The 27,087-nt window shown below is 40.0% G+C and overlaps 1 protein-coding gene across 5 annotated transcripts in view; it reads left to right on the plus strand.

The window, feature by feature from the left end:
- CCDC88C (coiled-coil domain containing 88C) overlaps positions 1-27,087 on the plus strand; it is a 101,144-nt gene that overhangs the window by 54,735 nt on the left and 19,322 nt on the right. For all 5 annotated transcript variants that reach the window (XM_082058924.1, XM_082058926.1, XM_082058925.1 and 2 more), the window contains 13 exons: positions 792-976; positions 1,568-1,649; positions 2,216-2,374; positions 8,053-8,199; positions 9,613-9,757; positions 12,451-12,632; positions 16,674-16,811; positions 18,171-19,241; positions 21,584-21,711; positions 22,616-22,757; positions 23,561-23,749; positions 24,122-24,283; positions 25,385-25,662. In XM_082058924.1, the coding sequence (XP_081915050.1) occupies positions 792-976; positions 1,568-1,649; positions 2,216-2,374; positions 8,053-8,199; positions 9,613-9,757; positions 12,451-12,632; positions 16,674-16,811; positions 18,171-19,241; positions 21,584-21,711; positions 22,616-22,757; positions 23,561-23,749; positions 24,122-24,283; positions 25,385-25,662 (3,008 nt within the window). The remainder of the gene's footprint in view (positions 1-791; positions 977-1,567; positions 1,650-2,215; positions 2,375-8,052; positions 8,200-9,612; positions 9,758-12,450; positions 12,633-16,673; positions 16,812-18,170; positions 19,242-21,583; positions 21,712-22,615; positions 22,758-23,560; positions 23,750-24,121; positions 24,284-25,384; positions 25,663-27,087) is intronic.

Raw genomic sequence — 27,087 nt, forward strand, 5'->3', positions numbered from 1 at the left:
TTTCTGCTGTACCTTTTCTGCTGTACCTTTTCTGCTGTACCTTTTCTGCTGTACCTTTTCTGCTGTACCTTTTCTGCTGTACCTTTTCTGCTGTACCTTTTCTGCTGTACCTTTTCTGCTGTACCTTTTCTGCTGTACCTTTTCTGCTGTACCTTTTCTGCTGTACCTTTTCTGCTGTACCTTTTCTGCTGTACCTTTTCTGCTGTACCTTTTCTGCTGTACCTTTTCTGCTGTACCTTTTCTGCTGTACCTTTTCTGCTGTACCTTTTCTGCTGTACCTTTTCTGCTGTACCTTTTCTGCTGTACCTTTTCTGCTGTACCTTTTCTGCTGTACCTTTTCTGCTGTACCTTTTCTGCTGTACCTTTTCTGCTGTACCTCTGAAAATCTGTAGAGAGATTTTGACTATTCCATTGGTTCTTGTGTAAACACTGAGGTTTGATGAAATGATTGGTAAAGAGGAGTGGAGTGGTCTCTCCATGAAGTGGAGAGACCAAAATATTTGATGTTGTGACTTTGTCTTGAGATTTTTGTCTCCGCATGTCTGCTCAGTCATTCATCTGAGTGATTGCTTGCCTGTCTCTCCACTGGTAAATACCATCATGGGTTCCAGTGTCTTCTCTATTTTTTTCCCTGTCTGTTGCTAACTCAGTAATTCCTTTCCCTTCAGATCTCTGGAGGAGTCTTCTCCCCTTCTTTAACCTGTTAATTATAAATAATTTTTAGATACTCAAAAACCAACATATAATTATACTGTTTATTCTTGACACTCTGTACTTCTCTGTATTTCCAGGTCATTGTAGATCTCACTCAAGAGAGAGATTATCTCCAGTCTCAGCAACCACCAAGTCCTCTGAAAGCTCCAAGTCCAGATTCTTCACCAAACCCAGCCAACCCACTTTCTAATGAAGACAAGCAGCACCTTGCAGTGGAGCTGGCAGACACGAAGGCTAAATTGAGAAGAATCCGGCAGGAGCTGTGAGTCACCAGTGATTTGTGTGTCTAGAAAGACTTGTATATTAATCTTGTGCATCCTGAAACTGCGGTTGCCTGTTGGCTTCAGTACACTGGCCTCCGTGGGAGCTCTCAGAATCACAGCTTTCAGATTTTTTTATTCATAGCAGTAGGAAGCTATTATAGTATGGATATTCTATCTTCTTTCTCAATTGGTCTTTAAACACAGAGTAGATGGGTACTTCCATTTTTCTTTTTGTATCTCGTCTCTCACTCTCTTCAAAATCCCAACTGCTAGCTGCACTTTAAAATTATTATTGGGAAATACAGATGCCAGTGAAGCTGGCTATGACAGCAGTAGCACCAATGAGATTTAAACAGAGGTACTTAGTAAAAAAAGTAGAGTTACAAACTCGGATCCATGATATGTGTATGGTATCATGAGAAAAAAGCTTTTGTTTTTATGACACTCTCATGACAAAGAGGCTCTCTGTTCAGAATATGCTAGGAGATTTGTCTTCCTTTCCAGATACCCAGCAGTGACCCATACAGTCGATGTTGCTTAATGAGAAGGAAAATGTAATTTCTTATTAAGATTTTTCTAATAATTTTCAGGGAAGAGAAGTCTGAACAGCTTGTAGATTCTAAACATGAAGTTGAGCAGCTCACCCTGGAACTGCAAAAAATAAAACAAGAGGTAAGATGGGCTTGTTTTACTGTGACAGTCTTCCATATTTCAAAAACCTCTTTCAGTGTGAGGCTAAAAGTACTACTGTGCTTCTTTTTAATGAAGAAATCAAGTTACTCCAGCAAGCTGTTTGATGGTTATGGCTATGGCATAGCAATGCTACACTTCCCACTTAACTGGTGAGAGCAGTCTCATCTGTTTGCAAATAGCCTGAAGCTTATGCAGCACCAGGCACTAGAAATGTCGGGGTCCCAACAGGCTGGATAACCTCTCTGTCTTGTAGAGAATTTACTGGCTAGTTAGAGTCATAGGTCATAGAATATCCTGAGTTGGAAAGGACCCACAAGGATCATAGAGTCCAACTCCTGTCCCTGCACATGACAACCCCACAGTTCACACCATGTGTCCGAGGGCATTGTCCAGTCTCTTCTTGAACACTGTCAGGCTCTACTGTCAGTTAGGAACATTCTCTTGCTCCTGAACCAGGGAAATGCTGTTTGCTTGCCTATGCTTAAAACAAGTGAGTAAATAAAGTATAAAGTATAAAGAACTTTTTCTCTCCTCACTTCTCACAGAACATCCACCTGGCCTCAGATGCTCGCTCTGCACGAGCATACAGAGATGAGCTCGACTCTCTGAGAGAGAGGGCAAACCGTGTGGAGAGACTTGAGATGGAACTTGTTCGGTGCAAAGAGAAACTTCATGATGTGGATTTTTACAAAGCTCGCATGGAGGCAAGTTAAGATTGAAAGATTTGCTGAGTAATCCTTAAGGTTTGGTTTTTGTTGTGTTACCAGTTCATGTGTCATTTGTCAGTGACCTAACTGTAACAAAACATGAGAGCAAGTGGAAATTACTTAACCTATGTCATAGTTATTAACTTTAAAACTTCTTCCAGTGGCAAGAAGGACTTGGTGCACACCAAATAAATACCCGTTAGTGTTAATAATCTCTGCATAGTTCACCTTTTTGTGGCTAAACAGGACAGGCCTTTTCTGGACACTTACAGAGAATCCAGACCCTTAGTCCAGCCTTGAAAATTTACTCTTAGGTAAAATGCTTGTGTTTCAGAGTTGCTTTGACATAACATTTTAAATGTCATGTATAAGTTAGCTAAATGAATGTCTGGGTGTTTTTCCTCAGGGTTTGTAGCAGATGTAATTTGTTAACATGGCTGGGCATTTCTAAGCATGACCTCAGATGATGAATTCTAGCCAGCCCTTTTGCAACTTGTTGCTTGTAGCAGAAAGGAGAGTGAATCTGGATCTTCCCTAGTGCCCTGAGTAGGTTAGGTCAATGAGAAATGTATAGCTTTGTTCCAGTAGTGATGCCAGTTACTCAGTGTAGTCATCTGCAGCTATGCCCATCCTGGAACTATTAATTAACTTAGGCTGAAAGGGATCTTGAGATCATCTAGACAAACACAGTGCTCACAGCACAGCTTACGTTAAGTCAGACCACTCTTATTTTCTGTCCTTTCAGTCCCTTTCTGTTCTTAATAAGCCCCACACATAACACTTCAGCTGACATCAAATAAATATCCATACTTGCTGAACACATGGAGGTTCAGTAACTGACTTCACTATAATTAGATAAAATCCCAGGTCTGAGGAAAAGGATGATATTGAAACTCACATTTGCCAGGCCTCTGGCTGAGAACACAGACCTTACTTCTGCTCTACAAACCTTACTTTATAGCTGATTTTTTTTTCCCCTCTCTAACCTAAGGAGCCAGCTTCTTATGAATAGGTTCGCTAAAATGGATGGTTATTAAATGTAGTAATAGACTACAAAGGCCTCTCTTCCCTCTCAGTAATTCCCAGTTTACCTCAGAAAGAATAAAGCTCTGGCTCTCTGTTTTCTTGCCTCAAGCTGGCAAGTCAGTTGTGCTTTAACTTGGCACATGAGCTATCAGCGTGGCATCCTGGTATTCCCCTTTGGCTGGATGCTGGAGCTGCCTGGCTTCTACCTGCTGCTCAGATAATTTAGCCAGGCCTAGGAGAGGAGTTTTTTAGTTTTCATCTGAGATCAAGGAAGTAACTATCTCTGTTCTTGAGTTCTCAGACTCCTTGCTTGTCCTAGAGCCAGCAGTTTCCTTCTTTGCTGTCTGCATGCTAATGTTGCTGAACATATCATTCAGTAAAGAGACCTCCGCTTCAGTTTCAAATTTGTTCTCATGTTCCTCACTCCCTCTTTCACCCTGCCAGTTTTTGGGGAGAGTATTGAATGTCAGAGATGAATGTTGGCTTTCCAAGGATACCTCCCTGAAATACAGCAGTGGGACAAGGATATTTCTGATCGATTTGTCACTTTTCTAATTCCAGGCCACAGTGTGGACTCTAGCAAAAGTTGTTGCTGCTTTAGGGGCTGAGCTGTTCTAGTATGCAGCAGGATTGCACAGCTGTCTGCAGGCTGGTCTGTGGTCTAGAATAGCCAGAGAGTTTCACATTCTCACCACTCCCTCTTCCATCATGGATCGAGTCTTGGCACAGGCATGGATCGCCAGTGTTGAGCAGTGGTAGCATCAGGCAGACTCCACTGGTTTCCTGCTGATACATTCAGAGGATGACACAGGGCACTATTCTGTCTTTTTTTATAGTCGTGGAGTAGCCAGAATCCAACTTTCCAGTTTTCATTCTTATCTGTCTCAGGTCCTGTGCCCCCTCAAAAGAAGTATTAATGGCTAGGGTCAGTTCAGTGTCTGCTCAGATTCCTCCCACTCCCTCAAAAACTGTGTCTTACAATTCCAAGTTGTAAGATTCGTTCAGGGATGTAACATGGTAGAGATTATGACCACTGGACAGTACATTGCTGATTCATGTCGTGTCATTTACTGTGACTGGCTTCTTAAGCTCTAAGTCTTAAGACTTGAAAAAATCTTACAGAGGCACAGCAATGAAAATGTAGGTGTGCAAAGTACAGTGTAAGCCACTTTACTGTGGTAATGTGATACCTTAAGGCTCATAAGGTTTTGACAGGGTTGCTAATAAGCAGTGCCAAATCCGTAAGTGAGAAGAAAAGGTGGGTTTACCTTTGTGCATCAATGCAGAAAGCTATTAAGTGGGCATTAAAAAAATTTTCCTTTTTGTAGTTAATATACACATTTTGTACTCTGAGCAAAAAATATATAATGTGCTCTGTGTGTGATACCATGACAACCTTTAGGAATTGCGAGCAAGCTTACATGTAGTTTCTGAAAGCACATTATACAGATCAACCGTGGCAACAGGAAGAGGTTTAAGGAGCTATTCTGGAAAGAGTGCAAAAGGAGCAAGTCTTTAAGTGAATGTGACACGTTTAGGCATGCGTGTTGTTTTCCTTCTCTGTATGTCTTGACAAAGTTGTTCAGAAATGACATTTTAATTTGACCATCGTTCAAGGACTGTGGAGATGAATATGCTCAGAAGACCTTCCTGCTGGGATGGCTTAATGAGGTTGTAATTGTGAATGTGGAGGAGCAGGCCTAGTGCTGGGCTTCCTCTGAGGAGGTGCTTGACTCCAGTGGAAGGCTTCCCTCCAGCATTCCTCTCCATTGAACCTTGTGCTGCTCCAGGAGAGCGGGTTGTTTTCCGAGGCCAGGGAGTCTGCCTCGCCTATTCTTCCCCCTTCTCACTGCAATCACGTTTCCATGCAGGATGATGGGAGGAATTTCTGTGAATGTTAAAAAAAGCAAAAACATCTCTTGTATGTTTTCATATAGCTGTCCAAGGCAATGTTTGATTGTCACGAGATGATAACTGTGTCATGGCTTGGTAGGGGCAGCTTCTGAACTGCCAGAAGGGAGGGGGTTGAGCTCTGTTTAATAACTAGGTCTGGATGCGTGTGCAAATTCTCTAGTTTCAGATTTAAACAATCTGATTGCTACTTTAGTTTCTGAAAAAGTTTTCCAGTAGCAACACACCCTGATTGTGCAACCACTTACCCCCAGAGTTAATTGTAACCATGTGAGTACACAATGAACATTCTTAAAGACGTATCAAGGCACAGCAATACAGGATCAAACCACAATATGTAATTTATTTTAGAAATTACAAAAGCAGAATTATATATGTTGGATATAAAACCATCACAATTTAAATGATACAAAACTAAGGGGTTTTTAATCCATTGCCTATTAAATTAGTGTATTTAAAAAAAAGTCCACAGCTAACTATTTTTGTTGTCAATTTAAAAATAAACTTATAGTTAGAAAATAATGCAGGTGGGTTTGTTAATTAAAGAAAAAATAAACCTTAATTCCAGTGGAAGCAACACCATCCCATGACCACTACCTGCTGATTGCTGAACAAGTGCAGTTTGTAGACAGACACATTTTTAGGTGAACTATGTTATGCTAGTGACTTCTGGGAGATGTTAGTGCTGACATGTTTTAGTTAGAACAGTTTTACCTTCTAGGCCTTGAGATGAAACTCTACAATGTTCCCATGGAGTAATTATTTAAATTATATGAACTTTAAGACAACCTCAGGTCAACCTCAGTGAGCGATGTTGACCTCGCCATAGCAGGCATTTCCACCCGGTTATTAATTTAAGATTTCATTAGAACTGCTTTGAACTGACATGTCTGCCCCACCTGGGTGCTCAACGGAAAGTGCTTCGGTCTTCCGTATATTGCAGCTCCCAGTGATGTGTGGTTTGCACCAGAGCCTGGATATATGTATGTACTTGGCACGTAGCTTGGCTCTTCATAAGACACTAAAATAATCAGTTCCTGCTTGGTAAGCAGTTCTGGGCATAGTTCTGAGGCCATGTTTTTGAGGTCAGACACCACCTTACTTCTTAGGGCAGTGGGCCAGATGGAGTGTGGTGATCTAGCAAAGTAAACTCGTGTCATGTTGCTGTTTCGTTACAGGTGTTGTGGCAGTTTACATGACACCCAGCACATTCTGTGTCATGTGCTTCTCCTGATCTGTCATCTGTTTAGTGTCAGCCTTTTTAGTTTGCTCATCCTGAAGTGACCCTGTTGGATCAGACTTGGTCCAAAATGCTGGCTTTGTAATACTAGTGTTTCAGTATTGTTATTATTTTAGTTACTTGCATATTCAGACATTTTAATTGCAGTAGTTGAACCACTTCACAAGCACTAACATACTTGTCCTTATAATACTAATCTAGCAGGGAATTTTTTGCTCTCGTACTTTGTGAGTTGGTAGCTGACCCACTGAGACATCATGGGCAATATGGTACTGCATAAGTTAGACTTTCCATATTATGCCATCCACAGTCAAGATGCTGCAGACAACTGAGATTACTGGCTATATAAGGCTATTAAATCATGGCCCCCTGCAGTATCAAAAGGCAAGGGGAGTGGCTGTCATCAGACACTCTTAACTTGTGCTCTGCAGCTATCTTCTTTTTTGTTTGCTTTTTGTGTTTTAAATAACTGGGCCACATAAGGCTTCTTAAGGCTGATTCTACCCCCAAAAAATGAGAAGGCAGTTGCTGATTAATTAGTGAAAGTGTCTCGCATGCCTGGTGATCTTTCAGGAATCTACTTGGCTTGGATGTTTGTGGTCTGAGAGAGCAGACTTGAACACTGATGTCAGCAGAGACTTCACAATTTGCAGACAGTTGTCCAGAAATAATTTTGTTTAGCAATAAGTATTTCATCCTGCCTGTGTGTGCATTTCTGGTTTTGCATATTTCATTGGAGTGGGGGAGAGAATGGGGAGAGGAGGGAGGAAAACTAAGAAAGACAAAAGAAAATGTCTTTAGAGAGTCACATAGTCTGCTTCTTGCCCCACTGTAACTCTTCTGGGCAAAAATCCTTCCTGTATCCATTTAATTTTTAAAATGCTGATATGTTCCTGCCGTAGAAAATTCTGTTTCTGACTCAAGACTTATCTGAGAATCAACAAGAGTAAAAGCTAGCAGCGAGGTATTATAGCTTGAAATAAGACATAATTTAATAACTGTGTTTAAAACATGAGCAAGAATACATGGCCAGATTTTATGCTTTGGACATTTCATGTTTCTGGAGATAAAATATTTGAATGCGCATTTGTTGCTTTGCAAGGAACATTCAGAGTCCAGTATAATTAACTTATTTCTGGGGACTAGAGTTGGCTAAGGAAATGGTGCTATAATAGTGAAATTGGAATCAAACAGTTGTTCTTCTGTGTCTTTAGTCTCTTTGCACCTCTTGATCTATCCACATATAAAGCAAAAGGAACTCCATGAAACTTTTAAAATTCAGGAAAAAGCAATAAGAAATATTAGATTTACATGCATTAATGACTCAAAGATATAGTATCATCTCCTATTAAAATATCAGGTAAAAAGTTTTTTATGAAACAGAGAAACATGTCAAATATCTTTTTTTTTGTTTTGCAGTGTTAGTTTATGAAAGTCACCTGGCCTTCAAAAAGTCAGTTTATGTAAAGAGGTTAACATTGTTACTTTTTATCCCTAGGAGTTGAGAGAGGACAACATCATTTTAATTGAAACAAAGGCCATGCTAGAAGAACAGCTGACAATGGCAAGAGCTCGTGGTGATAAACTGCATGAATTAGAGAAGGAAAATTTGCAGTTGAAATCCAAACTTCATGACGTAGAGCTGGTATGCCCGTTCTTTTTCATTATGATAAGCTTTTGAACTTCTGTTTTTATGCCAAGTCACAGATTCATGTCACAGAAACGAGTGGAGACAGGCAAATAAATCAACAGTGCTTTTCAAGAGGTCTTTGTGCACATGAACTTTTGAAGTATGATAATGTTAATAGTGTAAATATTGCCAATGCTATTTTGTGTGAGACTGAATTTAAACTTACGCAAGAAGTTATATCACAAGTTTAAAATACAGATTTCTTTCATACATATTGATAACGGAGATGTTAAAATCTGGAAGTTAAGTAGAAGTCTCGCAGATATAGAAAATGAAAACTTCTGTAGTAAATGATCTTTCTTGTTGGAAACAAATCCCCAAGCCTTTACAGTGACTTTAAGAATCCATTACTGCCTTAAAAGACACAAAATTCTAAAATTTATTATTGTGTGCTTATTGCTTCCTAGAAAAGGAAACATAAATTGCAGATTGTCTACTAACAAAAAGCAACATTGGGTTTTATAATCCCACTAGAAATAATAAATACTCTTTCATCTCCTGTATTTTACTTAATGGTCCTCCTCTTTATCCCACTGTGTTTTGAATTCTTGTGGGTTTAAGTGTATAGGGGTTTAACTCTGTAGGGCTTCCAACTGGGTGTGTTGGAAACAGATACTGAGGCTGCTGTGTGGAATTATGTTTAATGACCAATTCAGGGGACTATAATGGTCATGTCATGCTCTAGCTTTTCTGAAGTGGCTGGTAATTTTGGATGATGCTTTTCTGGGTGAGTTGATAAATTTTTGGGTAATGCTTTCAAAAAATTTGGAACCTTCTGGGGCACCAGTTTGGCTCTTGCAAATGCAAATGGCCAAAACAATCACAAAAAGCAATGGTAGACTCATTCTCCAGATATATTTTCTGGATATTTTAAAACCCAAATTATGAGGCAGATATTACTTGCTGATCTGTATGAATGCAACCAAATTTGATGCGATGGGTTGAGAAAGCTCAGTAGAATTTGCAGTTGTATCTGCCGAGTCTCCAGTGTGCCAGTACGTGATACTACCTGTTTTTTAAGAGCTTAGCTCTGGAGGCAGCTTGAATCCAGCCTGCCTTACTAGCCCAGGCTTGTACTGGCCCTGTCATCACCCAGGGTGTTCTCACTCCAGTCACCCTCCCTCCAAGTGTATCATGGACCTGAGCTGACTCTAAACAAGGCCAGTTGAGTGTTTTCTGCAGTGCTTTCTGTGGCAGGTATGGTAGTCCACAGCAAACATGTAATGCTGTACATGTATTTCAATATAAAAGCACACAGTGTTTGAGATCCTTCTACCCTTGATGTGTTGTGGTTTTAGCAGTTCAGCTGATAGGGCAATCTTCCAGGTAAGCTGAATATGAGTATTCATTCATGCATGTCTTACACAGGACCGGGACACGGACAAGAAGAGGATTGAAGAGCTGCTGGAGGAGAACATGGTCTTGGAGATTGCACAGAAACAGAGCATGAACGAATCTGCACACCTGGGCTGGGAACTAGAACAGCTGGCTAAAAGCACAGATCTTGCAGACAGTGAGTACCAGCTGGGGTAGCTGTTGTGTTTGTGGTCTCTTTCAGAGTAGACAGGTTGGTTGACTGATATGAGAACAGAGATTGAGTGCAAGCTTTGAGAACTTCCCTCAGTTAGCCACTTGGCTTTGAACTTAGATTTTTGAAACTTCCAAAATGTATTTCTTCTAGTTTATTTCACTTTCTTACAAAAGCATTAAAATGTTTTCCTTTTATTTTGTTTGTCACTGGGAGAGTGACTTTTAATTAAAATGATAAAAATTCAAAAAAGGAAAGCTTTGTAAATGACACAGCAGAAATGTCACACCAAACACTGGATGGCTGGGAGAGGAGTCTGTGATCTTTAGTACAATCAGTACAGACAATTAGCTGGTCTTTAAGTCCCAGGAAGTAGTGAATGTTGAAGTCATTTATTTTTACTAGATACCAAAAAGTATGTACAGTTAAAACAACTGGCTGATTTTTTTTTTCAAATGGTTGATTTGATTTCCGTAACTATCACAAACATAACTAATACTTCTTTCGCTAGTCGGATTTTAGCATGAGTTTCTGTGACTAACGTTCATTCTGTCTGTAATAACAATGCTAAATGGAACTTGGGAAATATAAGCTATTTCATGCAGTTCACTGTGCAGTTTTTATTAATTACTCACTTGATTCTGCTAAGACTTGCATGTTTGGCTTTGTATACCAGGAACAGTTTAACTTGAAGACAAAGGAATGAGTTAGAGTAAGCAGATGTTCAGTTTTCAGAAAAGAAGAATGTCTAGAAGAATGGTTTTGTTTTGTAAAATAGCTGAATGTGTGTCTGACACCAGTTCTCAAATCTACTTGCTGTCTAGGACCTGAGTTGTCTTTATTAAAGACTAATGGCTAATTAATTGTTACGTTTAATTAGCAAACTTGCAAAGCAGGTTTACATTAGCTTGAGAAGTGAATGGTACTCTATTCCTCCTTATGTGTAATCAAGGATATTGCTTGTTCTAATAGTCTGGGGGGGGGGGGGGGGGGGAACAAAACAAAACACCACCGCAATTCTCTCAAAACTTACAAATTTGGATGAAGAGTATTTTAGGAAAATGTAAATGTTTCTAATTTTCCAGCTTGTTTCAAATACCAAGTTTTGCCCCCTTCCTGATTTGGTTTCACTAACCATGAATAGAAGGAAGGATGTCAAATGTAACTTTAAAAATTTGCTCAACAGAGTGGTTTAAAAAAATGAAAAATTATGAGATTCCTTCACTGCACTGATGCTTAGTGTTTGAGCACTGGAGCTACAGAACCTCTGATTAACTAAAGAAAAAGAGAATAAGAGGAACTGAGAACATCAATAATCCTTTATATTCAGTCGGGAAAAAACAAAACAGAAAAAACAAAACACAAAACCAAAAAACACCACACTAATAACATTAAACTTCAAAACTTTAAATTATTTCACACAAGTCTTGTCCTGCTTTTACAATAATTCTCTTTAAGAAATTCCATTTCAATGCATGTTGCTGTTCTGAATGCAACTTGTTTGTATTATACAAATAGAGTCAGTCAGCAAAGTTCTTTTGGAAAACCCTCCTGTTCCTGGATTTCAAGTTGAGTCTGCAAGGGTGGTAGGTAAGGTAGCAGAATATTTAACCTGCTAGTTTGGAATATTTTATTCAAAATCATTTAAAAAATAAGCATGGGAAAAAGTAGTTCAGATGGTCTTTGCTTCAGGACAGAACTCAACTGGAGCATTTAGTTCATGTTTATCCAAGTCTTCATTGACCAAAACTCTCCAGGTGATGCTCCATGAAAGACAAATAGGATTTTATCATTCTCAGAAACTTGCCGGTTCTAAAGCACTCAGTGTGCTGTATGGAATAGTGCTGTTTATTTAGCAGGAATGAATAATTTTCTGAGAGTTAAAGAAAATGTTAAAGTCAGTTTCATTTGAAATGTGGTTTTGAGGTGAAGGGTAGCAATTTTTCTGTGCGAAACAGAGGGTTGATCTTAGAATTATTCAGGTGCTGGGCAGAGAAATGAATAGAACAATGAGACTTTCGTGCTGAGAGGTAGTGAGACTTTTGACATGCAAACACTTAGATTAAAATAACATCTCTGTTGTAATGCATAAATTTTGTTAGTTCTGAGATTTCAACTTCAGACACTTCTCTGTGATCAACATCCTGATGGAAGTTCTGTGCCTGAGTACCTGGTAGTAAAATATCATCCCTGAATCAGCATATTCTTAATAAAGTAGCTGTGAAGATAAGCACTGGAACTCGCTTTTGTAAGATTTTTTTCTGTGACTAAATATGGTGGAATACCTAAGTTTTCACTAGCTTTTGGAAGTGCACCATCTTGCTGTTTTAGCAAACAGTTCATAGTGGTTTACTTTCTGCCTCAGTTTATGTCCTCTGGTGGAAGTGTGAGAGGGTATCGAAGTATAATTTGCTACTAACATAGCTAAAGCAACTTTAAGAAGAGTTAGGAAGGTAACTTTTGAGATGGTTATCTGTTCAGATACTCTGTTTATTGAAGATCTTAATTGTTATCTGTAAAAATGGGTTCTGTTTTTAACAAAGTGTTTACTTAGCAGTCAAGCTGAAATGATAAGGATCTGGCTGCAATTATCTTCATACAAGGGAATCTTAAGGACCTGGGAAGGGAGATATTTCTGAATTGGTTAGTGCCACCTTCTGATTCTCATGTTTCAACAGCCAGAAAGTCCTTTGTGTTTGAGTTGAATGAATGTGCTTCGAGTCGCATACTGAAGCTCGAGAAGGATAATCAGAGCTTGCAGAACACAATCCAAGAGCTGAGAGATGCCTCCTTGACCTCCAGAGAGAGCAGCCTAAAGTTTGTGGAACTGGAAAAGGAAAATCAACAGCTTAGCAAAAAGGTAATTTGCTCACAGGAGCAAACAGAGCTCTGGTTTTTAAACACGGTGTGTGTGGGGCTACACAGCATTCCTGAATGACGAGGGGTTGCAGGGAATTCACCCGCATTCCCCAGAAGACTCTAAATGTTTTGGGGCCTGTCTGTTTAATTGCATTCTAACATGGGTGCATTGTCTTGCCTTCTTCACTGCCTAATCGGGTGCATCATTGTAAGCAAAATGACTATTCCTCTTTCATAAAAAGCTGTGTTTCACTGCTCATTTGTCCCTGTCAGACTGTACTGTTGATTGTGTCCCTTTTTGTCATCTTATGGCAGTCATTCCTAGGTAAGGAAGCCATGACAACATTGAACTACTTTACTTGTTTGAAAGCTTTACTGTTGTTTCCATTTAAGTCAGATCATGCAGGTAAATTTAGGTTATACTATATTTTTAAATAACTCTTTTGCTTCCCATAGTCTTGGATCAACTCTTTCTCTTGTCTTTTTGGCTATTAGAAGTTCTCTAGTGCCTCCCTCTCTGCAAAGATCTGGGTTCTTTTAATCTTTGTAGCAAAAATACAGGGCATCACTTTTTAAATGCAGTCTTATATATGCAGGTCTGTTACACTCTGTTATTATCTGTGATTACATTTAGCTCAAATGGCAGCTCAGTGCTTGTCCTTGTGAAACACAGTGCTCAGTTCACCTCCAACCACTAGCTTTACTTTTGCCTGGCTACTAACTTGCATCCTAAATTCTCATTAGTCAAGCCAAGTGCCAGTGGGGAAAGAGGCTGAATGCTAGTCTGAGTATAAAAAATTTCCATGTCAGATTTTTCCCACATTCCTACCTCTGCTAAATTATCCAGAATATAAGGCTTATTTCTCCTTTTCCATATTGCTGTAACCTGTCTGTGTGAGACATTGATACAGACTTCAGTCATCTCACGCCTGCATATGGGCTAACTGAATGCTTTAAAGCACAAGGGGAGAAAGAATCTGGGTATGAAATGCTGGTCATGGATTACCAGATTTTAACTAGCAGAGCGCCAGTCTCTCTGCCAAGGAGAACAGATATCCATCTTCTGGTGAGATTCTTTTGCCAAGTTGAGAGACCAGTTCTGCTTCTTGGCTTTGTTCTATGAACAAGGAAAACTGCAAAAATGCACTTCACTGTACTCCTCCTTCCACACTCCCGTTTATGGCCTGTTGTGTATGAGTAATTCACTCCAGCTCTAATTTACATGCTTAAAATTTGAGATCAAGGCATATAAAGCACTCAGCAATACCTGCAGTGTATCTGCAATTGAAGTCACTTGAACAACTGTGGTCAACCTTTGGCTTTGTCCCAGGCACATTCTTGTGGGCACCTCATGTTGTGGCACTGTGTTGGTGCCAACAGTTGCGATTCCAGAATTTGTTTGATATTTTTGATGATGATGAATGTGGTGACATGGTGGGGTCACCTACAGGTCTGGTAGTTAAATACGACAAAAACCACTAGTGGGGAATGCCTGTGTGGTGAAAGGGAGGTACTGTATGCATCAGACCAATGAAAAAAATGGCAATTAGAAACACTACTATTAAGAGCAGTTGAAACGTGTGACCTCTTCACCAGAGAAACACAGAATATGATGGGACCTGTTGACTGTATACCATAGGCCAGTCAAGTTCTTGATGGACTTCACCTCCCAATCAGGGAGATATGGGCGAAAAAAAAGGTAGTAGACAGTATTTTATAGTCTGAGACATAGCATATATAAAATACTCTTGATTTCATAGAAACCTAGAATAGTTTGGATCGGAAGGGACCTTCAAAGGTCATCAAGTCAAACCCCCTGCAATGAGCAGGGACGTCTTCAACTAGATCAGGTTCCTCAGAGCCACATCCAGCCTGGCCTTGAATGTTTCCACGGATGGGGCATCTACCACCTCTCTGGACAACCTGTTACACTGTTTTGCCACCCACATTGTAAAGAATGTCTTCCTTACATCTAGTCTGAATTTCCCTTGTTTTAGTTTAAAACCATTACCCCTTGTCCTGTCACTACAGGCCCTACTAAAATGCCTGTCCCCCTCTTCTTAATAAGCCCCTTTGTAAGTATTGAAAGGCCACAATAAGGTTTCCCTGGAGCCTTCTCTCCTCCAGGCTGAACAACCCCAACCCTCACAGCCTGTCCTCTGATCATTTTTGCGGCCTCCTCTGGCCCCTCTCCAACAGGTCCATATCTCTCCTGTACTGAGGGCTCCAGAGCTGGATGCAGGACTCCAGATGGGGTCTCAACAGACCTCTCCAATTTAGAGAGAAGGATATTGTGGCGAACTGTGTCCAAGGCCTTACAAAGTCCAGATAGATGACATCCATAGCTCTTCCCTTTCCACTAATGTAGTAATTCCATCATAGAAGGCCATTAGCTCTTTGAAATTTTCTTTTAAAATCTTCTGTTCCTCTAAACTGCTTTTGTGTTTCTCTCACGCATGTATCCCCTTAATTAGAGGAAATGCATGTCCCTGAGTTGGCAGGCCATAGGGAAAGGGGATAATAGGGAAGGTGTCTCTGATTCACTGCAGAATGGTTTCTACAGTAGGCAGAGGAGAGGGCAGCAGTTCTTAAGGACTGTTAAAGACAAGCACATATGAAGACACAAGACAAGAGATAAACAAGTGTTTTTTCAAATGCTACGGTAGGCCCATGGGTTTTTGTAACTTTTCTGAGATACCCGTAGTAAAATCTTGCCTCCCTAAAGTCATTTAACCGGAGTCAGATTTCATCCACTGTCTGAGACTTTGAAAAGTTGCCCAAGTATGCCTGGCTGTCTATTGATCTAGAGCTTGGAAGGATCATTAGCTGGAACAGGTAATACAAGAGGAAACAATATGAAGGAAAAGTCACATACGTATTTTTCCCTTTTTTGGAAGGTTTTCAGAGAAGCTAATAATAGAAAACCCACCTTTCAGGCACAGTCAAGTAGCAGCAGTCTAAGAACCTATCTGTTTTCTCTGCATTCCTAACTTCTTGGACTGAAGCAAGCAGTAAACCGTAATTTCTTACTTGCCTCCAGTTTTCTAGGAGGTGCTAATGAGGATCAGCTATTGCTGAGTTACTGAGTTTATGTTCCAGCTTTCCCTGAACAGCTCCTTTGAGACCAATGAGCCTTAACATGGTTACATTTCTAACTGTTAAGCTCTTCTTATCTCCAATCTGGGCAGCCCCTGCTTGTTTAAACACTTCCTGTAATGAGGCACATGTTGACATAGGCAGAGCTCAGCCTCCAGCTATTTCCCACTTGTAAGAATTATTTTGAATACCTTTTTCATTGACATTTTCCCTGTTGGCAAAGTTTATAATACCAACACAAAACAATGAGCCAATACTTGTGCAATAGGTGCTCACAGGACTTCACAAGCATAAAAAGGAATAATTCCTGAAGCCTAGTCTCTGAACCCCTTGCTTCTAAATACTGAAGAGCTGCTGTTTTTCAGTGCTTAGTGTGTTATGCTTTCAAAGCTTTCAAAAGGGAGGGAGTAAGAAGACATCATTCATTGTAGGACTGGAACCTTATTCACAAGTCTTTCAAATCCAGTATTGTCACCTGCTGGGGAAAAACAGAGGGCCAACACAGCACAGGGAGGGGGAAGGTGAACTTGGAAACTTCAGTATGTTTCCTGTTACTGATTTGTTTTTTCTTCTTTCTTTTTCTGTTGCTCACTGAATTGTCACAGTAACTTTCTCTGCACTCACTGATAGTTTAAGGCCATCAGTGATGGAGGGCCTAGATGGGCACCAGAATCTTACTCACTGGGCATTGAGGCAGGCAGGTGAAGCATTTCTTACTGCTGTACCTTATATGCTCTGATCTTCATAGACATGAAGGAGATTCTTGGCACTGTAAGAAAAAGGAAACAGTCCATTTCCTCCTCTGAGACTAGCAAGCTGCAGAATGGAAGGATGACATCTTTCATAGTCCCCATCTCGTTCCTCTCTGGTCTTCAAAGTAACTTAGCGTGAACAGTCGTTGTGTCAAGCTGTGGCTGATGTGTTTTGGTGTGTTCTCTTCACACAGATTGAGAAGTTGCAAAATCAAATTGAAAAAGAGAAGCAAAGTAATCAAGATCTGGAGACCTTGAGCGAGGAGCTGATAAAAGATAAAGAACAGCTACAAGTTGTCATGGAGACTCTAAAAGCTGACAAAGACAGACAGGTGAAAACTTCACAGATATAATATAAAAGCATATACTCAGTAGTGGTAATTTACTGATGCCATTTAGAGCATTTGGTTCTCTTGGGGAGATGAGGCAATTTGAGAGCTATTAAGTGCAAGCCGAACTTGTTCAAATGTAGGTAAAAGGCCTCTTCAGGCAAGGACAGACCTTCCCTCTTTGGGGGAAGAAAGGCCCCGGATCTTACTAAGGAGGATACCAACTGGCTTTAGGATGTACAAATAAACCCCTATTTTATTGCAAAAGGTTGGTCTTCTGCCAGCTATATGTCCTGATTGGTTTGATTGGGCTTTTTAGCCACCCAACATTTTTTGATCTATTTCAAAACGATGCTGATAAAGCATTTATGTCTTCTGGATTGATATTTTAAATGCTCTTCAGCTTTTACTACTGTACTGCAGTTCGTGTGCAATGCCTTGAAACTATGCTAAGTTCATACAAGGTATCATCTGTATTAATTCAAAGAAAATACAGGCACAAATAATTGGAGACTGGCTTGTATATTTTCAAGCTGTGTTAAATTTACTCAAAGTTTTGTGGGGTGAAGTTTAAATAACAAGATGTCTTATTTGTGTAGTGCTTATCATCTTGAAGGATTCTTTCCCAGACTTCTACCTGGGAAACCATCAAAGTCCTACATTTCAGTTAGAACACATGCAGACTTTTTGTAGTAAGAATTAAAGAATGCTTCACAGGAAGGGCAGGAAGTAAAACCAGAAGTATCCTCAACTATCAGAAAAGGGCAGATTCTGATTTTTTTCAGGTCTAAATTGTTTCTGATTTCTGTGGATATTGTCTAGATAAGAATCAAGTGCAAATTGCAGTCTAAGCCATATTTGCTTCAGCTGAAATTTGACCAGTGGTGTAAGTGTACTGTTCTTACAGAAACTGTGTCCTTAATGAGATCTGCCTGCTATAAATTTTCAAATGTTTTGGGGCTTCTGACACCTTATCAGAGATAATTTGTGTCTTTAGATCCCCAAGATGGATGTAAACCTGGACAGAAAAATACCCTTTATTAGGAATGATTCCTAGCAAAGCATCTTCTCCAAGATGTTCTCTGGAGGTCACCTGTCTACTTTCTCCTCTGCCTCTACCCTCTTAGCTGGTAGCAGGAATATATCATTGTTTTAATTTGTTAGAATCGTGGCTTACCAGAGGTAACTTTTTTTTTCATTAGTTTGGGTTCTTGTTTTTAGTCAGGGAAAGCTGTTGAGAAATTTGTCTTGGATTAAACGGACATGGTTTTGTTAACCATCTATCTGTTTCAGGACTAATTTATACTGCATTTTGTACAGTAAATGAGTAACGTTTGCATGACTGTTTTATCATTCATGTAGATAAAGGACCTTAAACAAGAGAACGATCACCTTAATCAAGTGGTCTTATCCCTGAGACAAAGATCTCAAGTGAGCAGCGAGGCAAGAGTAAAAGATATTGAAAAAGAGAACAAGATCCTTCATGAAACAGTTACAGAGACTAGTAGCAAACTGAGCAAGCTGGAATTTGAGAAGAAGCAATTGCAAAAGGATTTTGACCAGGTTAAAGAAAAAGTAGAAAGAGTGGAAGAAATGGAAAAAGAGCTGCATCGGTTGGAGAGGGAGAATGAACAGCTCACAAAGAAAGCGGCAGCGATGAAAATAGTGACAGAGAAAGTGGAAGTTCTTGAACAAGAGAATGGAGATCTGGAAGTGGAAAATAGGAAGCTAAGAAAATCCCTGGACACCTTGCAGAATATTTCCATCCGGCTTGGGGACCTGGAAAGGGACAACAAGCAATTGGATGAAGAAAATCTGGAGCTTAGGAGAGTGGTGGAGACGATGAGATTTACCAGCACAAAAATGGCACAAATAGAAGCAGAAAATAAAGATTTGGAAAGGGAGAAAGAGGACTTGAGAAAGAATGTGGAAATGTTAAAAGCAATGAGCAAGAAATCAGAGAGATTGGAGCTGAGCTATCAGAGTGTCAACTCTGAAAACCAGAGACTTCAGCAAATCGTGGCGACCAGCAGCAAAAAGATCCAGGAGTTAGAAAAAGAAGTACAGGGAATGGAGAGTGAAAATCAGGTCCTCCAGAGAAACCTTGAGGAGCTAAAGATTTCTGCCAAACGGCTAGAGAGGTTAGAAAAGGAGAACAAGGCCCTAGAACAAGAAATGTCTCAGCTTGAGAAAGACAAAAAAATGCTGGAGAAAGAAACAAAACGGCTTTGGCAGCAAGTGGAGCTGAAAGATGCTATTTTGGATGATAGTACAGTGAAGCTGGCAGCTGCTGAGAAAGAAAACAAGACACTAGAAAAGGAAATTGCTCGATTCAGAGATTCATCTAATAAACTGAAAGAATTTGAAAAAGACAATAAAGATCTCATAAAGCAGGTTACAATTGATAAAAGAACACTAGCTACATTGAGAGAGGTAAGCAAAATAGTACTACTGGTGCTATTTTTGATTTCAACTCTGTGAAGTACCAAAGGGGGACAGCTGTCCCATGACTATTTAATACGCGAGCTATATCTTCACAGCGTTACCAGCCGTCACTGGATAGTGTTGTCTCGGAAAGTGGAACCTGCCAAAAACTGCAGTGTACCACTTTATGTCCACAAACACAGAGTCTCCAAGTGACATCTCCTTTTCATGCAGAATAGGGTTTTCATACAGGTCCCGCGTGGAAGCTGTAAACCAAAGGCTTTGATACTTTTCTCTAACTCTGTGACCACAAAATTGTTTGCTAACATGAGAGCTCCTGCAGATGAGATAGACTCTTGATCCTAGAAATTAGAGTACTTGTTGAGGACACATTAACATTCCAGTTCTCAAACAGACTTAGCCAAGACAAGAATCATCCCAGCTGAACCCTTTCAGAAACAGCTGCACCAAGTTTTTGCTTCATACCTCCCTACAGCATTGTTTCCCGAAAGCTTCTGTGCAGAGTGAGAGCACACTGAGCAGCTCTCATGTTAAGCAGCAGCGATCAATTCCCGCACCCTTCTCCACTGCAGAATGCAGTAGTTGCACTTTTCCTAGTAGTCATCTTTTAAAAATACACAATTAGTATTAGGACATCAGCAAACTAATGGTGTGTGTGCCAGAACCTGACACTCTTACAAGTGGCCTGTGAGCAGGTTCAGGTTACTGCAACTAGCCCTGGTTGCCTGCCTCAGCTGCTGATGCCCCACAGGAAACAGAATTTCCTGGGAAAGAGCGTTCAAAGGAAAATGGTCAGTGCTGCAGTAGCTCTGTGAAATAAATAAGTTTAGCAAGGCTAATACTGTAAGCGATTACTTGAAGATTTCATTTTAATTAAGTTTTTGAAGCACTAGTGTAATTTTGAGGAGGAAAAAAGTTTTATCAGAAATGTATGAAAGTCCCAAGTTGTGTTTCTGTCAAATTTCCCTAAAAAATAAAATAATAGCATTTTAGAGAAGTCTCCTTTTTAATCTTCCCCTTTTCAGACTTCAGCAAATTTCCAGTGATGCAGACCTGTACAGAGACGTTATCTTATTTTCCTTAGTTACTTTGTATATATTCTAGTAGATGCTCATGGATGTCGAAGGGCCCTGTTTACAGTACGTGGACTGGTGCTGACCTTAACTTTACGTATTTTCTCTTGTTGCCATGTGAATGAATATGTTGCTAAATTTGTGATATCAGAGGACTATTTGAATACCTATGGTTTATGTTTAACAAAGTATTTTTTTTATTTTATTCTTGCCACTGTTTGACATACTGGATAATTTTTTTCTTTCTTGAAGTGCTTCACTAACTTTGTTTTACTTTTCTCATGCTTGTTTAAGAAAATTTTTGAGCAGAAACAGCAGCAATGTAGTTCTCTATGTTAGATTGGCATTTCAGAGAATTTTGAATGGTAGGAATCTCTGAACTTGACTGCACCAAAAATTATTTGACTTCTTTAAACATGCAGGATAGTATTATGTCTTCTCAGGCCACTTCCCTACCAAGTGTTTCACTGACAAAACTGCAAAGCATTGTCCCAAAATACCTTCTGGTACAACTCCATCAAATCTCCTTGTGTGACTTCCTTGTCTTGTTCTGCTTAAGTTCCTTCCAAAGAAACCTAAAGGAAACCAGAGCAGGCCAGCAGATACCAGGATAAGTGACTATGCTCTGTAGTCTCCAGAACCCTCCTGTCTCTTACACAACAATGTAATTATGCTTTTTAAAAATTTTGGCAGTAACTTACCATATGTCAGAAACTTAGAGTCAATCATGAAAATGCATTATTACCAAGTCCCTTGGTAATAACATCTTAACCGTAGGATCTCAGGAAACTTTCACACTGAAGTCCTGTTACTCCTGTGTGTGTGCAGTTGTTGGCTGGGCCTTGCAGCAGGGCTTGTCATCCTGGCTGAGGGGTGGGAACTCCCTCTGCTGATGTCCCCTGACCTGGTCACGTCCCGGCGGCGGCACAAGGGCAGGGTGTCTCCTGGCCTGCACACTTTCCCTCTTTTGGCAGGCGGGCAGGATGCCAGTCCCGGCAGAAGTAATTCAGTTCAGTGAGTGAGACAAAGGCCAAGAGAAGCATTCTCCAGATTTATTCCTAGTAAACTATAAATAAAAGCAATCAGTTTAATTCTACACTCAACTGTCACTGAAGAATTTTAGCAGACCTTCTTGGAACTAGCATTTTATCCAATGGCTTTTTCAGTACATTTAAAAAACCAAAACAAGAAAACTATAGTGCTGGATAATTAACATCACCATTTGCACAGCAACTAATCATGTTAGTGCTGTTACAGGATTTGGTCCATGAGAAGCTGAAGAATCAACAGTTGTCTAGTGAACTGGACAAACTGAGCCAGGAACTGGAGAAGATAGGACTGAACAAAGAGCTCCTGCTACAGGATGACAATGGCAATGACGATGCGTAAGGAAACTGAGCTCTCTTGGTCATTCTTTTGACTGCAGGCTTTTCCTCAGCCTAACTCAAGCCCTTTCCCTTCCTTTTTGGTTCTCATCTGACTCACTCCAATTACCCTTGCCAGTTCTGGACATAACACATGTTTTTCTATAGCAAGCTTGTCAGTATACTGCAAGTTTTGCAAAACTTTTTCTTGGATGGAAGAAATGCCATTTTCTCTCTCCACGCTAGCCAGTGTTACTAGTCTCACTCTACTCCCCTGTAGAGTAGCTGGGTAACTATTTCAGTTTGTATTCTTCCTTGTATTCTCTTTACAACTAAGAATAGTGTCTATCGAACAGTGTATGTCATTACTCCATGTAACTGGAAATCCACTCGCCAGTTAATATCAACAATAAATATTGCCTAAGAAGTTCCTGATTGCCAGGAATTCTTTTGCAAGTCCTGTAGTAATGAACAAAGAAACCCCAACAAACCTTGTAAACCTATATAGGTGTCTTGTGGTAAGACCTGATTAGAGAAACATACCCATCTTGTAGGAGTCTTTAGAATCTACTGTGGTATTTTCTCCTCAAGAGTTTACAGGAGAGGTTTTAGAAGAGATTTCTGTAGTGTCATTAGAGGACAAAGAGAAAAAATTACTTACTTTTAAGTTATATAGCTCTTAGATATTTCTGTAGAACAATGCTAGCATTACCTCTGTTAAAACTGATTTGATTTTTCAAAAGCAGGTTTCCCAGCTGTAATATATCAGTAGGGATCTGCGGCAGTAGAGTAAATCATATTCCTGAAGAAGCAAACGTGTATCATGTAACGTGGTGACATTCGGAATGAGTGAAGGTGAAGTCTTCTACATAGATGGCTCATATCCTAGTGGCAGACGCTAGAAAGCTATTCTCATGTCTTTCAGAAAATACAAGATTCTGGAGAGCAAAACTGAATCAGCGCTAAAAACAGCACTAGCTGTGAAAGAGGAGAAGATTGTGATGTTGGAAGCTCAAGTGAAAGACACTCTGAACTTGAACCAGCAGTTACAGAATGATCTAAATATGGTAAGAGGTTAACCAGATTTTAATTGTTCATTATGTGGTTTTGCAGATTCACGTGCTTTTTTTTTTTTTTAACTTGGCAAGAACAAGTTATTTCTACATCCCCCACTCCACATACATGCACTCCTGAAAACCTTTTTGACTGGACTGTTTTCTCTTGTCCCTTTCTATATAGGGCATTTCAAAAAGATGAACCCAGTTTCAAAGCAGTATATTTCATCATGGAAACATGTTACAATAACTCATTACAGCATTTGTAAATTTTTGTGTAATCAGGTTTTAGTAACCTTTTGATAAATGCTCTACATTCCCTCTGCCTGCTGTATGGACAACATCAAGATGATAGTTGAATTTGTGGTTGCAGAGATATGGTGATTTCAAATTGGGTCCATCTTTTTGAAACACCCTGTATAATGGCACCAATTTCAGCAAAATTGTTGCACCAGGAGCATGGCAGGAGGGTTTGGTGTTTTTTTTACACGACCACTATTTGCAGATCTCTGTTTTCACATGTTTTTTTTCATTGCCATGGTGGTTTTCTGCTTTGTTCAATGAGAGCATAGGCTGAGGTAGACTACTGTTGAACCTAAATTCAATCTAAGAACACCTAAGAACAGACTGTTAGGTGACAGTGAGCTTGAGTCAAAGAGCACCTGACTGGAGGCCAAGAGACATGGATTCCACCTATCTGTGTCTCAGCTTCCCCATCTGTGAAGCCATTCCAAGAGAGGAACTGAATACTATCATTATTAATAAAATCCCACTGTTAAATCAGTGTTGAAGGTTGTTGCTTGGTGGCTTTACAGGCAAAGAAGGACTTGGATGCACTTAAACAGACTCAACAGGATGGGCAGTATGCTCAGAAGTCACTGAGGTGTTCTGCAGAGAAACACATTCCCAACCACCAAATGAATGAGAAATTGGAAACAGGACACCGAGAAACTACTGTGGAGCTGCTGAAACTGAAGGACAGGGCGATTGAACTGGAAAGGAATGTAAGCCTTCTCTGATTTCATGTTATCTCAAACTCCCCTTGTGATCAAGAGTGGGTTGCTGGAAACTGGATTATTTTGCTTAGAGGAATCTGGTGGGGTTTCTGGAGCACATAAGTCTACCAAATTCCTCAGGTGTCTCTTAGGACTGCATGAGACTTTAATGCTATATATGTATTTTATAACATAATTGCAGGGATTAATCCTGTGTATAACATCTGTCCTACCTTTATTTAATGCTGGAAAGAGTTAGCTTTTGCACATTTGTTGCCAAATGATCGTCACTAATTGGCTCTCCTCTTTGTGAGGACTCCAAATGACCAGGACAGCTGTTTCATTTCTTCTGTCACCCCTTCAATGCAATGTCTCTTTCAGAATGCAGCCCTGCATACTGAGAAGCAGTTGCTTAAAGAACAGCTGAAGCATTTGGAAACACAGAATGTCTCCTTCAACAATCAGATCCTGACACTACAGAAGCAAAACGTCTTCCTTCAGGAGCACAACACTGCCCTGCAGACGCAGACAGCCAAACTCCAGGTCAGGACAACATTGCACCTCTGTGCCAGTGACTGGATTTGATTATAGTAGCATGGAGAAGATGACAGCTAATAAGAAAATATTTGTATTGGTAGACCAACCTCGTGATGTAATGATGAGGCCTGTAAGGTGGAGTTTAATTTGAGGTCTGAATTTCTCTGAGCTAGGAGGAAAATTGGTTCTGTAGCTACCTTCATTAAGAAGGTAATTATTTAGAGAGAATTTTTAAGTCAGTACAGCAAAATCCAGACGTGTTGTTCTAGAAGCTGCACTTTTGAAATAAAAGATCTTTGCTTTTTAATTCTGTTAATGCCATGCCTGTGAAAGACCTTGGAACAAAAGGGAAGAGGACACAAGTCAGCTCCCAAGAGGCATTGTAGCAGTGGGTTCCAGTCAGCATTTTCATACTGTCAGACAAGATGTCAAAGTTGCCAGTGGAAAACAGATACTCTTAAACATTAATTTTTGAAAAAATAAACTTAGCTTGAGAAAGAGAACAGTTTTGAAGGACAACATTGGATCAGCTCTGATTTCTTTAATGTGAATTGCCCTTCTCAAGCTTTTCCCCTCTTATGTTCACATGTTTTCCTTTGTTCTTTTTATTTATTTCTCATGTAATTGAAGTATATAAGCAACATATAAAATCAATGCCCTACCTATCTGCTGAAATCAGACTTGTTAGGAGTGTTGCCCCATACACAGTGGTGCAGTTAATTTTGTTGAGTTTGGGTGAACTTAAGTTTTCATTACTTGTATACAACTTTGGCTTTGTATGTGATTGTCAGAGATGCAGTTGAGTTGCAAATATTCCAGCTCATCTTGATCTTCAGGCTCAAAAGCTTCTATTAGTAAAACAGTGGGGTTTTTCAGTTTGGAGATTATCCTGATACTTTTCAGAACACTAATAGCATGGCTTTATATGGTGCATACTACCAGCAGTAATATCAAAATAGTGCCAAATTGTCCATAGATGTCTTAAGTCTACAAAGCAATGGATGCATTCTTGATTGACTCTATACAATTACAAGCTTTTACTACGTTTGTTTTGTGTACCAGTAGGTGTAAATAAGTAATGCCTGCTTTTTATTTGAGCAACTTTAGGTAGAAAATTCAACCCTGAGCTCCCAGAGTGCTTCACTGATGGCCCAGAATTCTCTACTCCAAAATCAGCAGACAGCCAAGGAGAATGAGAATGAAAATCTACTGAAACAGAAGGAGCAGCTGAAGGCTGAGTATGAGTCATTGCTTCAGGACCATGAACACCTTGCTTCACTGCATGAACGGCAGTCTGCAGAATATGAAATGCTAATAAACCAGCACAGCTGCCTGAAAACACTACACAAAACCCTGGATATGGAGCACAAAGGTCTGGGTGAGAGGTACGGTCACTGCTCAGGGGTATAGAGTAGCTGGAACGTGCCCATGTTACAATTTTAGCCTTAAATGTTGGTCTCCACTTATAAACGGAAACTACATAAATTTTTCCCCTGAGAAAGCGTCCTGTCATTCGTGCTGTCATTAGGAAATTACATCAAAATATTTGCAGCGCTGTAGATTTTAGACCTTTAAAGCTGGCAGGCTACAGATGACTGGTAATATTTACTGAACCTGGGCCCGGGTCTTGGGGATGCTTTGTCAGAAGTACATTAAATGGCTTTAATAAGTTTAAGAATCTGTGGTATAATAACATGCAACCTTAAAAACAGATTCTTGCAGTTCCACTATGTGGGATGTCTTTTCTAGTCATACAGTAAGGTCTGCAAGTCACCTAGGTAATTACCTGTGTGTGAGTAGCATGTGCCTTGAGAAATTTACATCATCAAAGACTGTGTGTGGCATCAACCTCGTCACAAAAGAGGCTCTCTGAAGGAAGCCGTATTGAGCTAACGATGAGATAGTGATGTATTATTTATTTTCTTCTAGTTCTCGCAGTCTGAGGCTTTTGCTTCGGGCCCTTCAATTGAATTGTGAAATCAGAGTAATCTGTGTATTGTTTAGTCTCTAGTCACTGTCATTTTCTGACAATTGTGCACGGATTGAACAACACAGATAATGTACTGCTACACAAATGTTGCTCTGCCCACCCCTCAACTTCTCTTTTACAATTCAGTGATTTTCCTCAAAATATCTGTTATTTAGGTTCTGTTTCTGTGCAAGACCATGAGTGTTCAGAGCAACTTAGTAGTAATCTTTGCAGGTGGACTAAAAAGTGGTATTAAACTTGTCTTTCTCAAAGACTAAGGAGCTGGCAATACAATGTGCAGTAGATTTTGATAAAGTGCAGAAATAAACCTTTTGTGATTAAAGTATCCACCAGGGCTGTGGGACAGGACAGCTGCTCGGCTGTCAACTAAATGAGCTGTAAGTGATTACGCAGGCACTGCTCCTGCTTACCAAGCCTCTCTCAGACTGATTAATGGTTCTCATTGATTGTGGCATTGCGTGAGATTATCACACTGCAGTGTGTTGAGGTGGTTTGCTGTGTTCTTTTTTGTCTTGATGAATACCAATTATTAAACAGTTGTAGCCCAAGGAAAACATGGCTTTTCAAAATTAGGTTATCTCTAGTGGTAAGTGCTCAAATCACCATTTTAAACTTTAACAATTTGGACTGGGGGCTGCCAGCGAGAGATGTTGCAGGGGAGCAGATGGTGGCCTTTTCTGTACTCTCAAAGCAGGTTGATTTTGGCAGTTTAAAGAGTGCAGCGTCCTCCTCAGTAGATCAGTCTCAAAAGGCTTATCAAGGTAATTTGTCCAAGAACAGCATGTGTCTCCATTTGCCTGTCAGAGGAAAGAGACCAACC

The sequence above is a fragment of the Streptopelia decaocto genome (genome assembly GCF_964273445.1).
Source record: "Streptopelia decaocto genome assembly, chromosome: 7".
Lineage (NCBI taxonomy): Eukaryota > Metazoa > Chordata > Aves > Columbiformes > Columbidae > Streptopelia > Streptopelia decaocto.